The sequence below is a fragment of the Betta splendens genome, chromosome 13 (assembly GCF_900634795.4).
Source record: "Betta splendens chromosome 13, fBetSpl5.4, whole genome shotgun sequence".
Taxonomy (NCBI): domain Eukaryota; kingdom Metazoa; phylum Chordata; class Actinopteri; order Anabantiformes; family Osphronemidae; genus Betta; species Betta splendens.
In genome coordinates, this window is record NC_040893.2 from 4239721 (window position 1) to 4254970 (window position 15250).

Sequence of the window (15250 nt, forward strand, 5' to 3'; positions counted from 1 at the left end):
CAGCCACTGCAGAACTGCAGTAAGGAACTGGTGGGGAACTCAACACCCCTCTCTACCTCCAGGCACAAAAACTCCACAAGCCAACTTAAGAGTAGTAGGTAGAACGACAGCGTTTCATTTCGAGGAATAACATTTTCCTTTTAATAGGCAGCTATTATCTTCTAATGACCTCTTTAGCAGTCAAATAGCCTTGCATTTGCATCTCATTTATATGCATCTGCACATTACCAATACTCTTGATGTAATAGAGGTTGATGCATGCAAATTAGTGGCGCTAATGCTTGTCACCTCTTGTTGCTTGCTGCTCAAGGTCAAAAGACAAGGGCGAGTAGTGCAGCTTATTGGGCCTCCTCAGAGAGCATGGCTCTACAATATGTGCATTTTAACTACTGCCGAAGTAATCTCGGTACACCTCCTCACACTGGCTGCCTTTCAACAAGGTATGGTTTAAGCTGCTTTAAGCGGAACCTTCTGAGGACTTCAAAGGCTCCGGCAGCAAACAAGAGTCCCAGAGCTCACGCCAGAGCTCACGCCAGCAAGATCAAATTACACGACCGTGCACACAGCACAAACGTGCAGCTACTCAAGGTCTAGAGAACATGTTTTCTCACTCTTTCATAGCTCAACACATCTGCCATTTTACTTGGTAACAGTAATAACAATCCAATAATTCAACATTTTACTGGGAGCTTTAATGTATAACATCTGATCAATTTTTTTAAATCAGTGTTATAAATAAACCTTCTTTGCATATCGGCTGTTTGTTTCTATATGATGCCGAGACCCTGAAGCCCTAGAGGCATTGACTGAACCAGGAAATAACAAGGTTATCTACTCCAGTCTACATATTGAAACGTCTTTGGGAAAGATGTTGAACCTTGCTTCAATGATGAGCGTATTTTAGTCATTTTGGATAAAAAAATGAAAGGAGATAGATAAGTGAACGAAAGATCGACTGAATGACTATATCTACATAATATATATAATATATTGTAATTTATTTTCTTCCACAGACAACATATAACCAGTAAAAAAGTGTCTTATATTTACTTTAGACGGACCCATCACAAAATACAGCAGAAAAGCCACAGACATTAACACATTCTGTAGTGCTGAAACCATATAAGAAATTTGTAGCGCTAACTGTTCTTACCAACATAGTAAGAGAAGGTCCTTTTGAGGCGGTCGAAGACGAACCAGCGTTTCTTCCACGACTTGATCTTGCCTCCCATTTTGACCAGGTAGCCCTTACACATCTTTTCAGTAAGGATGATGTGGTAACACATCTCAATGCTGTGGCCCGACGACTCAACATGAGAGCGCAAGTCAAACTCCTCTTTCCTGATGGGCAGGTAGCGGGTCATAGGACGGGCCTGCTTTTGAAACCCAAAAGACAGAAAGGTTTCATGAAAAGATGGAGGAGTGTTCAGATGTAAACCACCTACAGGATTAATATTATGTTTTGTTATGGTAAAAAGGTTATTTTACAGGAAAAAAACTGAAATGTCTTGTACCACTATATATTGCTACATGACATCTTAATTCAAAAGGGGTACCAGGCTAAAATAACCATAACTAGCTTCAGGAACCCACATAAACTAGGTTAGTGAACTAATTTTCCACCTTTCCACCATGCAGACTCAATTATGTCTCATTATACTGACCTGAGAGAAGTTCTTGGCCCTAATCTTGACCTCTTTCTCCACTAGCTGCTGCCGATGAAATGTTTCATCCTGCAGCCGTTTCTCTGCTTCCTCCCTTCTCTTCCTCTCCTCCTCCAGAATCTGACGGCGAGCCAGGCTCTCTCGTTCCTGGAGGACAGTATGTTCATTAATATTTTTTTGATCTATGGAAGGGGTTAGCTGTGCAAGCAAGCTCCTGTTTTTTTCCCTTTTCCCTGACACAAACATTTTAATTCCTGGTGGAGATGCCCATATATGCACACTGCTGGGTGCCATGCAGCTACACTATAGTTTATTTAAAGCTTAAAAAAAAGCAATTGGATATTTGTAGAGGGAAGACACCAACAATTATCTTAAGCCTCAGATCTTCATCAGGTAATTCTCAGTGCATGAGTATACATAAAGTGAAATTGTAAAATGATCTATTTGATATTAGGCTGAAATAACCATGGAAATGCTAGAGACAAAAATGAAACATGGAGACCAATAAAAATGGATTTAAAGATTGAGCTGGTGTCTTAAGGGTTTATTTTTGAATGCTTTCTCAGCACTATGGAGTAAAACACCAAAGGAACTCCCCTCAATCACTATGTACTGTATGGATTCACAATAATGAAGTTGTGATGCTGTAATGCTTGTTGAAAGTTGCACCTCACCCGTGATTCAATGAGTCTGGCTTTCTCCAGTTGAGCCTCCTTCAGTACTTTCTCCATTTCCTCGATCTTCAGCACATCCACTCCTCCGACACTACGTCAAACCATAAAAGAGTTACTAGTGTACATAGTCCACATCATCTGTATCAGGAATTTCAATGAACTTTAAATTGAAGAATATGTTGGAGTATACAGTAAATGAGGTAAACTTTACTTTAAGTCCAGTATGTAGGGTGAGATGACCAATTTAACAAATGTCTAGTTATTCAGGGATTATTATGATAAGCAAAATCTGAAATGAAAATTTGTTCAAAAAAATCTATTTTGTATTATTAAAAGCATTTCAATGAACACTGACTATACTGGATGAAACCAATGCGTGAACCTTTGAAGATTCATATCAGTGAATTGTTGAAGCTTTGTTATATGATGGACATTTTGATTCAGTTCTTGTCATCCCAATTGTCACTGGTACTTCTTACAAAGCAACTACAATTCCATTTCATTAAAATCATCCCTAATGAGTAAAATACAAATTGCTCAAAAGATGAAGACAATGCAAGACAGTTTTGTCAGTCTCAAAATTTTAGATTGACCATCTCGCAGTGTGACAGCAACAACAACTACAACAGTGTAAACCGAACAAGCCACAGTATATAAACACATACACTTTTATGAAACTGCAAGTGCCTTGGTAAAAACAAAACTCATACAATAAGCTTTTGTTACCATTTGTCCTCACTGAGCACTCTTCATTAAACCCCACTAATAGAGCACTAATGTCTTCTGGAATGTGACACTTAAGAGCTGTAAGAGAGATTGAACAAATGTCTGGCTATAAAATAATATAATGAAAAACAACATGTCAATCTGGTCCTTCCTTCACTGCTGTAGGCTGTTTAGGGTTTCACACTCGTCCACTGGGATTTACTGTAAGTTAGGGTGTAGTAAATGTACAGAATTTTTGCTACATCTTTGAACGTTGTTGAGCCAAGTAAAGATTTAAATTCATGCAGTAACATTAATAAAAGGCTTCATTTTTGTTTATCTCCTGTGTGCTTTTTTTAATTCACTGTGTAGATTTTGCATGTTCTCTCCATGTCTGTGTAGGTTTTCTCGGGGTTCTCCAGCTTTCTCCCATAGTTCAAAAACATGCAATTAAGTTCACTGGAGAATTCTAAATTATCCATAGGTTTGAGTGGTTCGCACTAGATGTATGTATGGGTGTGATGGACTGGCGAGCTGTTCAGTGTTTTCAATGCATAACGCCAGATAGTAAGCTGGGATAGGCTCCAGCATGCCCACAGCAAAATAACTAAATAATGTGAGTGTTTACATTACATCCCTGAATATTAGAAATCTGAAATCTAAACCTTAGAAATAATCTAAAAAGGTATAATTTTGCTAGAATGCCAGACAAAAATTGAATCATAAGTTAAGGAGTTTACATTATTTTGAAACTGTAGTGAAAATAAAAGTGAGGAGGGCAGAAAAATTAGTCAAATCTTCAGATTCAGTCAGATTCAGTCCGTGTGTTTCTTTCCCTCTTTTGTACCTAAACACGTTGTCTGGTGAGCAGGCGGAGTTGTTCCCGGTGGAGATGCTGGTGTCCATGCTATCTGAGCTCTCTAAGCTCAATGTATCGTAGGGCTGCTCTAATCCTGACAAGGGCTGGTGGTGCAGGATGGAGTGATGGACCAGAGGAGGGGGCCCCACGGAGCTGTAGGCCATGACAGGGGAATATGATGGTGATGAAGAGGGTGAGGTCATTAGGTGGGGCTGAGAACTATGGAGTGCCTCCCACTGGCACTGAGCCTCTGCTGCTGCTCTCTGTTTGAGCTCGGCCAGACGTCGACGTTGCTCTTCAATTACCTGCTGACCTGGAAAGAGGAGAGGGGAGTGTAATCAGTGGCTTTATCAGAGGTTTCAATCTGTGATGATGATGATGAATGGCACAGTGACCTGATTTCTGCCATGCTGCACTAGAAAAATTACTGGAGCTTGTTTCCGACACAAACCGGCAAGCTGAAGATAAAGACATTGCTAGTAACTATAACTGAATATCCACTTAATATAAACCAGAATCATCTTGCAAGCAAGACCGGAACACTATGTTTTTTCCAGAATCACAAGCTCTGAGGTGATTGCTAAAATAAAAAAGCCCCATCAACACAAACCTAGAATAAAAGATAAATCTGAGCTGCTGGGCGACTTATAATGAGAACGTAGAGTACATGTGGGAAAGAAGCCCCCAGGTCAGTAACTCCAAAGGAGGAGTGTGATGACCTGAACATGCAAAATTTATTCTCCAGTAACAGGAGCATTCAAAGAAGATTGATGGAAGAAGAATTCGGTTCAATTTTGCAGACAAAAAAAAGATCAAAAGAAATCTTCAGGGAAGAAGAATTAATGGCACAGCAGAGAGGGAAAGGGGGTGAGAGAGTATAAGGTTTGGAATTAAACAGCTGCCAAGTGTCAAGTCCAGGCAAGAGTTAACTTTGATGGATAAATCAATAGCACTAACCGCCAGAACAGCTTAACTTCTTTATACAGACAAGCTCTGTATTGGCTACTCTAGAAACACAGCATCTTAAATTCAATGCTAAAAGGTATAGTAAAATTGTTCTTTAAATTCAAACAATAGATTAAACATCTGGCATCATCTTGGAAGAGATTACAGTTACTAGTTTAGTTTAGTTAACCTTGGCAGAAGAGGGAAAAATATGTTAATTCCATATGCTTATGCAGGATCTGAAGAGAAAAGATGAAAATCAGAATGAATCCCAAAAATATAGAAAAAATAAAATATACATTATCTCCAGAACATGAACTCTTCTACCTGCCCAGCTGACCCTTTATGACACAGCTCCGGTCCTCGAGGGCTGGTGTCCCGGCTGGTTTTTCCAGCTCTCACTGATTACCTTGATCAGGTGTGTCAGTTGGCTTTTCCAGCTTGTCATTGACTGAACACACCAAGTCAAGGTAATCAATAGGAGCTAGGGCAGAGAGAGGTGGAAAACCAGCAGGCAACGGCCCTCGTCAGCATCAGTTTTAAACCCCTGCTTTATGGAGATTTGTCAGGTGAGGGCCTTGCCGGTGCAACAGTGCCAGTCGAGACAAGTTCACAAAGTAAATGCACCCAAAAAAAGACCAGCTTCAGACTGCCACCCAGAACAGATGAGCAGCAGATAGCTCAAGTAAGATACAAACCTCTTTACCCTGATCCTAGTCAACCACACGCACGCACAAGATTTGTTTGCATATTTTTTTGCCTTTATTCTACATCTTTGTAAACTGTTCGTATACACACCACAACTTTGAAGAATCCACATGACTTAATTAAGTGGTGCTGTTGATTTTTCACAAGTTCCTTTCTGAATCTAGAAGTACATTTTGCACTGATTGCCAGGTGTGTGTTTTGGCAGTCAGGGTAAACATGAGGTGTCCTTCTTTTCTATCCTCTCACCCCAGCTGGTCGAGGCAGATGGCCGCCCGCCTTGAGCCTGGTTCTGCTGGTGGTTTCTTTTGTTACTCTCCACTGTTACTATTAATTAGTGGGAGAGCTGAACAGCTCTCACACTATTGATATCTTCGCACTTTATTAGTGTGAGAGCTGAACAGCTCTCACACTATTGAGATCTTCGCTCTTTATTAGTGGGAGAGCTGAACAGCTCTCACACTATTGATATCTTCGCTCTTCATTAGTGGGAGAGCTGAACAGCTCTCACACTATTAAAATCTTCGCTCTTTATTAGTGGGAGAGCTGAACAGCTCTCACACTATTGATATCTTCGCTCTTTATTAGTGGGAGAGCTGAACAGCTCTCACACTATTGAGATCTTCGCTCTTTATTAGTGGGAGAGCTGAACAGCTCTCACACTATTGATATCTTCGCTCTTTATTAGTGGGAGAGCTGAACAGCTCTCACACTATTGAGATCTTCGCTCTTTATTAGTGGGAGAGCTGAACAGCTCTCACACTATTGAGATCTTCGCTCTTTATTAGTGGGAGAGCTGAACAGCTCTCACACTATTGATATCTTCGCTCTTTATTAGTGGGAGAGCTGAACAGCTCTCACACTATTGAGATCTTCGCTCTTTATTATTATTAGTGGGAGAGCTGAACAGCTCTCACACTATTGAGATCTTCGCTCTTTATTAGTGGGAGAGCTGAACAGCTCTCACACTATTGAGATCTTCGCTCTTTATTATTAGTGGGAGAGCTGAACAGCTCTCACACTATTGAGATCTTCGCTCTTTATTATTAGTGGGAGAGCTGAACAGCTCTCACACTATTGAGATCTTCGCTCTTTATTATTATTATTCTTATTATTTCGCCCCGTTTTTCGGTCGCTATCTACTTCTCAACGCTTCATCGCAGAATCATCGTTCAACGTTCTAAACGTGCGTCATCGTTAGACGATGCAGGCTATTACTTTTCACGTTTTCAGCTTTTCAACTTTTAACGTTATTCAACGTTTTCCGTCGTTTTTTTATAATGGTCGTCTATGGGAATCATCGTTCAACTTTCTGTCAACTTCCCTCTTTTCATGAGCGTCTATCATCGTCATACTTTGGCGTAGAAACGTCATTTCAACGTCAAAAGCGTCTATCATCTTTCAACGTTCTCCGTGTAAATCAGCGTCCTCGTATCTTTTATAGTTTTCGACTTGTGAGCGTTTAAATATCGTGTGGTTTTTGTTAAATTTTCAGCTTTTCCATTAGTGTGTATTGGGTCTGTTAGAGTGCGTGATGTCACAGCTACAGTGAGAAGGTGCGCTTTTTTAAGACAGAACTTCTGTCTCTAACTCGTCACTACAGCCACAATTTTTACTCTATCAACGTAATTACTTCACTAAATCGTAGTCATACTTGTCTTCTTTCTAATGATGTGTCTGGCTATACCCTCAGACCTATACTTTAGTCGCTATCGACCTCAAAGTGCAAAGAGATCCTGAAATTCTCCCATTGACTCTAATGATAATTTTTGGCAGACGTCTGAGGAGAAAAACAGAGGAGACATATTTTGAAATTGCCACTGTGGCTACAAGCTTTTGTCCTTAAACATAAAATTCACACCATTTGCTCATTGAAGCCTTGGGACTCGTAAAATGAAATAATTTTTGTGATAACTATCATGGTTTAGCTGAAACAAGCCTGTTTATACAGGGTGAAACTCTGCTTTCACAGAGCAGAGTGAGCCTGATTTTCCCGCCTTTTGTCTCCATGGCGACGGCGCAACTGCAGATTTGACTGACAGGTCAAAACTGCTGATGCTCTGTGTACAGAGCAGTTCCATGCTTATTATTGATTACTCAACTACAATATTGGATTGTGTAGTAATTAAGCACACACTTCCTCTTAATCCTTTCAAAGTAAAAGCACCAAGCCAAATAATTAGCTTTAATAGCAATATTTCTACTTTTAGATGGGTAATTATGACTATTTAAAGATAGATTAACAGTTTAGTAATTACCCACACATGCTTCCTCTACATCCTTTCAAAATAAAAGCACCAATGCCATTTATTAGCTTTAAATGCACTGTTTTTGCCTTTGAATGGGTAATTATGATTATTTAAAGACTAATTGACAGTTACGCTATTACCCCCACACATTTCCTCTAAATCCTTTCAAAATAAAAGCACCAATTACAATTTAATACCTTTAATGGCAAGATTGATTAGAAAGTTTGTGGTTCTGAATACTAACCAATCGTTAATGAGACTACTTTAGAGTTCAGTAAATAGCCACTCAAACTTATTAGGGTGCTTTTATTCTGAAAGTGCTAAATCTAAATTTTTTGCTTTTAATAGGGCTATTCTTGCTATTGAATGATAAATTATGAGTATCTAATGACTATTTTATAGTTTAGTAATTGCCCACACACAACCTCTAAATCCTTTCAAAATAAAAGCACCAATGTAATTTATTACCCTAAATGGCAAGATTTTTGTTTCTGACTGGTAAATTTTTAATAGTTATTTAACTATTACATAGTTAGGTAATTATTTACAAATACTTTCTTCAAATCAAAAATCTAGTCAGCTTATTTATGATTGTCAACAATGCAACTTGGTCAACTTTTTAATCTTTGACATCTTTTCAGCTTGGTCAAATTAGGAATTTTTTAAATCGCCATCTTTTGTCATCGTTTTATTCTTTGTCAACGTTTTCTCGTTTTCATCGTTTTCATCGTTTTCATCTTTTTGCCGTAGTCAACTTTTGGACGCAGTTAACTTTTTGACGTCAGCAGCTTAATCAGCGTTTGTCATCGTTGCGGCAGCAGATCAGCTCTCCCACGTAATTTCTCGAGAAATTACTTTTTCTAGTTATTATTATTATTCTTATTATTTCGCCCCGTTTTTCGGTCGCTATCTACTTCTCAACGCTTCATCGTAGAATCATCGTTCAACGTTCTAAACGTGCGTCATCGTTAGACGATGCAGGCTATTACTTTTCACGTTTTCAGCTTTTAAACTTTTAACGTTATTCAACGTTTTTCGTCGTTTTTTTATAATGGTCGTCTATGGGAATCATCGTTCAACTTTCTGTCAACTTCACTCTTTTCATCAGCGTCTATCATCGTCATACTTTGGCGTAGAAACGTCATTTCAACGTCAAAATCATCTATCATCTTTCATCGTTCTCCGTGTAAATCAGCGTCCTCGTATCTTTTATAGTTTTCAACTTGTGAGCGTTTAAATATCGTGTGGTTTTTGTTAAATTTTCAGCTTTTCCATTAGTGTGTATTGGCTCTGCTAGAGTGCGTGATGTCACAGCTACAGTGAGAAGGTGCGCTTTTTTAAGACAGAACTTCTGTCTCTAACTCGTCACTACAGCCACAATTTTTACTCTATCAACGTAATTACTTCACTAAATCGTAGTCATACTTGTCTTCTTTCTAATGATGTGTCTGGATATACCCTCAGACCTATACTTTAGTCGCTATCGACCTCAAAGTGCAGAGAGATCCTGAAATTCTCCCATTGACTCTAATGATAATTTTTGGCAGACGTCTGAGGAGAAAAACAGAGGAGACATATTTTGAAATTGCCACTGTGGCTACAAGCTTTTGTCCTTAAACATAAAATTCACACCATTTGCTCATTGAAGCCTTGGGACTCGTAAAATGAAATAATTTTTGTGATAACTATCATGGTTTAGCTGAAACAAGCCTGTTTATACAGGGTGAAACTCTGCTTTTTACAGAGCAGAGTGAGCCTGATTTTCCCGCCTTTCGTCTCCATGGCGACAGCGCAGCTGCAGATTTCACTGACAGGTCAAACTTCTGATGCTCAGTGTAGACAGCAGTTCCATGCTTATTACTGATTACTCAACTACACTATTGGATTGTGTAGTAATTAAGCACACACTTCCTCTAAATCCTTTCAAAATAAAAGCACCAAGCCAAATAATTAGCTTTAATAGCAATATTTCTGCTTTTAGATGGGTAATTATGACTGTTTAAATATAGATTAACAGTTTAGTAATGACCCACACATGCTTCCTCTACATCCTTTCAAAATAAAAGCACCAATGCCAATTATTAGCTTTAACTGCACTGTTTTTGCCTTTGAATGGGTAATTATGATTATTTAAAGACTAGTTGACAGTTACGCTATTACCCCCACACATTTCCTCTAAATCCTTTCAAAATAAAAGCACCAATTACAATTTTTTACTTTTAATGGCAAGATTGATTAGAAAGTTTGTGGTTCTGAATACTAACCAATCGTTAATGAGACTACTTTAGAGTTCAGTAAATAGCCACTCAAACTTATTAGGGTGCTTTTATTCTGAAAGGGCTAAATCTAAATCTTTTGCTTTAATAGGGCTATTGTTTCTATTGAATGATAAATTATGACTATCTAATGACTATTTTATAATTTAGTAATCACTCACACACAACCTCTAAATCCTTTCAAAATAAAAGCACCAATGTAATTTATTATCTTAAATGGCAAGATTTTTGTTTCTGACTGGTAAATTTTTAATAGTTATAAAACTATTACACAGTTAGGTAATTATTTACAAATACTTTCTTCAAATCAAAAAGATAGTGAGCTTATTTATGATTGTCAACAATGCACTCTGGTCAACTTTTTAATCTTTGACATCTTTTTACCTTGGTCAACTTTTGAGTCATTGTCATATTTTAATCTTGTCTTAGTATGACCTTGGTCATCTTTTTAATCATCATGTTTTTAATCGCCATCTTTTGTCATCGTTTTAATCTTTGTCAACGTTTTCATCGCTTTGCCGTAGTCAACTTTTGGACGTAGTCAACTTTTTTGACGTCAGCAGCTTAATCAACGTTTGTCATCGTTGCGGCAGCAGATCAGCTCTCCCACGTAATTTCTCGAGAAATTACTTTTTCTAGTTATTATTATTATTATTCTTATTATTTCGCCCCGTTTTTCGGTCGCTATCTACTTCTCAACGCTTCATCGCAGAATCATCGTTCAACGTTCTAAACGTGCGTCATCGTTAGACGATGCAGGCTATTACTTTTCACGTTTTCAGCTTTTAAACTTTTAACGTTATTCAACGTTTTTCGTCGTTTTTTTATAATGGTCGTCTATGGGAATCATCGTTCAACTTTCTGTCAACTTCCCTCTTTTCATGAGCGTCTATCATCGTCATACTTTGGCGTAGAAACGTCATTTCAACGTCAAAAGCGTCTATCATCTTTCAACGTTCTCCGTGTAAATCAGCGTCCTCGTATCTTTTATAGTTTTCGACTTGTGAGCGTTTAAATATCGTGTGGTTTTTGTTAAATTTTCAGCTTTTCCATTAGTGTGTATTGGGTCTGTTAGAGTGCGTGATGTCACAGCTACAGTGAGAAGGTGCGCTTTTTTAAGACAGAACTTCTGTCTCTAACTCGTCACTACAGCCACAATTTTTACTCTATCAACGTAATTACTTCACTAAATCGTAGTCATACTTGTCTTCTTTCTAATGATGTGTCTGGCTATACCCTCAGACCTATACTTTAGTCGCTATCGACCTCAAAGTGCAGAGAGATCCTGAAATTCTCCCATTGACTCTAATGATAATTTTTGGCAGACGTCTGAGGAGAAAAACAGAGGAGACATATTTTGAAATTGCCACTGTGGCTACAAGCTTTTGTCCTTAAACATAAAATTCACACCATTTGCTCATTGAAGCCTTGGGACTCGTAAAATGAAATAATTTTTGTGATAACTATCATGGTTTAGCTGAAACAAGCCTGTTTATACAGGGTGAAACTCTGCTTTCACAGAGCAGAGTGAGCCTGATTTTCCCGCCTTTTGTCTCCATGGCGACGGCGCAGCTGCAGATTTGACTGACAGGTCAAAACTGCTGATGCTCTGTGTACAGAGCAGTTCCATGCTTATTATTGATTACTCAACTACAATATTGGATTGTGTAGTAATTAAGCACACACTTCCTCTTAATCCTTTCAAAGTAAAAGCACCAAGCCAAATAATTAGCTTTAATAGCAATATTTCTACTTTTAGATGGGTAATTATGACTATTTAAAGATAGATTAACAGTTTAGTAATTACCCACACATGCTTCCTCTACATCCTTTCAAAATAAAAGCACCAATGCCATTTATTAGCTTTAAATGCACTGTTTTTGCCTTTGAATGGGTAATTATGATTATTTAAAGACTAATTGACAGTTACGCTATTACCCCCACACATTTCCTCTAAATCCTTTCAAAATAAAAGCACCAATTACAATTTAATACATTTAATGGCAAGATTGATTAGAAAGTTTGTGGTTCTGAATACTAACCAATCGTTAATGACACTACTTTAGAGTTCAGTAAATAGCCACTCAAACTTATTAGGGTGCTTTTATTCTGAAAGTGCTAAATCTAAATTTTTTGCTTTTAATAGGGCTATTCTTGCTATTGAATGATAAATTATGAGTATCTAATGACTATTTTATAGTTTAGTAATTGCCCACACACAACCTCTAAATCCTTTCAAAATAAAAGCACCAATGTAATTTATTACCCTAAATGGCAAGATTTTTGTTTCTGACTGGTAAATTTTTAATAGTTATTTAACTATTACATAGTTAGGTAATTATTTACAAATACTTTCTTCAAATCAAAAATCTAGTCAGCTTATTTATGATTGTCAACAATGCAACTTGGTCAACTTTTTAATCTTTGACATCTTTTCAGCTTGGTCAAATTAGGAATTTTTTAAATCGCCATCTTTTGTCATCGTTTTATTCTTTGTCAACGTTTTCTCGTTTTCATCGTTTTCATCGTTTTCATCTTTTTGCCGTAGTCAACTTTTGGACGCAGTTAACTTTTTGACGTCAGCAGCTTAATCAGCGTTTGTCATCGTTGCGGCAGCAGATCAGCTCTCCCACGTAATTTCTCGAGAAATTACTTTTTCTAGTTATTATTCTTATTATTTCGCCCGTTTTTCGGTCGCTATCTGCTTCTCAACGCTTCATCGCAGAATCATCGTTCAACGTTCTAAACGTGCGTCATCGTTAGACGATGCAGGCTATTACTTTTCACGTTTTCAGCTTTTCAACTTTTAACGTTATTCAACGTTTTCCGTTGTTTTTTTATAATGGTCGTCTATGGGAATCATCGTTCAACTTTCTGTCAACTTCCCTCTTTTCATCAGCGTCTATCATCGTCATACTTTGGCGTAGAAACGTCATTTCAACGTCAAAAGCGTCTATCATCTTTCAACGTTCTCCGTGTAAATCAGCGTCCTCGTATCTTTTATAGTTTTCGACTTGTGAGCGTTTAAATATCGTGTGGTTTTTGTTAAATTTTCAGCTTTTCCATTAGTGTGTATTGGGTCAGTTAGAGTGCGTGATGTCACAGCTACAGTGAGAAGGTGCGCTTTTTTAAGACAGAACTTCTGTCTCTAACTCGTCACTACAGCCACAATTTTTACTCTATCAACATAATTACTTCACTAAATCGTAGTCATACTTGTCTTCTTTCTAATGATGTGTCTGGATATACCCTCAGACCTATACTTTAGTCGCTATCAACCTCAAAGTGCAGAGAGATCCTGAAATTCTCCCATAGACTCTAATGATAATTTTTGGCAGACGTCTGGGGAGAAAAACAGAGGAGACATATTTTGAAATTGCCACTGTGGCTACAAGCTTTTATCCTCAAATATAAAATTCACACCAGTTGCTCATTGAAGCCTTGGGACTCGTAAAATGAAATAATTTTTGTGATAACTATCATGGTTTAACTGGAACAAGCCTGTTTATACAGGGTGAAACTCTGCTTTTACAGAGCAGAGTGAGCCTGATATTCCCGCCTTTCGTCTCCATGGCGACGGCGCAGCTGCAGATTTCACTGACAGGTCAAACTGCTGATGCTCAGTGTAGACAGCAGTTCCATGCTTATTACTGATTACTCAACTACACTATTGGATTGTGTAGTAATTAAGCACACACTTCCTCTAAATCCTTTCAAAATAAAAGCACCAAGCCAAATAATTAGCTTTAATAGCAATATTTCAACTTTTAGATGGGTAATTATGACTATTTAAAGATAGATTAACAGTTTAGTAATTACCCACACGTGCTTCCTCTACACCCTTTCAAAATAAAAGCACCAATGCCAATTATTAGCTTTAACTGCACTGTTTTTGCCTTTGAATGGGTAATTATGATTATTAATGGGTAATTAAAGACTAATTGACAGTTATGCTATTACCCCCACACATTTCCTCTAAATCCTTTCAAAATAAAAGCACCAATTACAATTTATTACCTTTAATGGCAAGATTGATTAAAACATTTGTGGTTCTGAATACTTACCAATCGTTAATGGGACTACTTTAGAGTTCAGTAAATAGACACTCAAACTTATTAGGGTGCTTTTATTCTGAAAGTGCTAAATCTAAATCTTTTGCTTTAATAGGGCTATTCTTGCTATTGAATGATAAACTATGACTATCTAATGACTATTTTATAGTTTAGTAATCGCCCACACACAACCTCTAAATCCTTTCAAAATAAAAGCACCAATGTAATTTATTACCTTAAATGGCAAGATTTTTGTTTCTGACTGGTAAATTTCTACTAGTTATTAAACTATTACACAGTTAGGTAATTATTTACAAATACTTTCTTCAAATCAAAAAGATAGTCAGCTTATTTTTGATTGTCAACAATGCACCTTGGTCAACTTTTTAATATTTTAAACGTGGTCAACTTTTGAATCATTGTCATCTCTTTAATATTGTCATAGTATGACCTTGGTCATCTTTTTAATCATCATCTTTTTAATCGCCATCTTTTGTCATCGTTTTAATCTTTGTCAACGTTTTCTCGTTTTCATCGTTTTCATCGTTTTCATCGTTTTCATCGTTTTGCCGTAGTCAACTTTTTGACGTCAGCAGCTTAATCAGCGTTTGTCATCGTTGCGGCAGCAGATCAGCTCTCCCACGTAATTTCTCGAGAAATTACTTTTTCTAGTTATTCTTATTATTTCGCCCCGTTTTTCGGTCGCTATCTACTTCTCAACGCTTCATCGCAGAATCATCGTTCAACGTTCTAAACGTGCGTCATCGTTAGACGATGCAGGCTATTACTTTTCACGTTTTCAGCTTTTCAACTTTTAACGTTATTCAACGTTTTCCGTCGTTTTTTTATAATGGTCGTCTATGGGAATCATCGTTCAACTTTCTGTCAACTTCCCTCTTTTCATCAGCGTCTATCATCGTCATACTTTGGCGTAGAAACGTCATTTCAACGTCAAAAGCGTCTATCGTCTTTCAACGTTCTCCGTGTAAATCAGCGTCCTCGTATCTTTTATAGTTTTCGACTTGTGAGAGTTTAAATATGGTGTGGTTTTTGTTAAATTTTCAGCTTTTCCATTAGTGTGTATTGGGTCTGTTAGAGTGCGTGATGTCACAGCTACAGTG

The 15250-nt window shown here is 37.6% G+C and overlaps 1 protein-coding gene across 16 annotated transcripts in view; it reads right to left on the bottom strand.

Moving 5' to 3' along the window:
• Positions 1–15250, bottom strand: part of phldb1b (pleckstrin homology-like domain, family B, member 1b) — a 78599-nt gene that overhangs the window by 4499 nt on the left and 58850 nt on the right. For 13 of the 16 annotated variants that reach the window (XM_055514278.1, XM_055514280.1, XM_055514279.1 and 10 more), the window contains 4 exons: positions 3891–4215; positions 2339–2429; positions 1665–1811; positions 1154–1376 (listed from right to left, as the gene is read on the bottom strand). In XM_055514278.1, the coding sequence (XP_055370253.1) occupies positions 1154–1376; positions 1665–1811; positions 2339–2429; positions 3891–4215 (786 nt within the window). The remainder of the gene's footprint in view (positions 1–1153; positions 1377–1664; positions 1812–2338; positions 2430–3890; positions 4216–15250) is intronic. The other 3 variants (XM_029170277.3, XM_029170276.3, XM_055514276.1) reach the window with 1 other exon arrangement.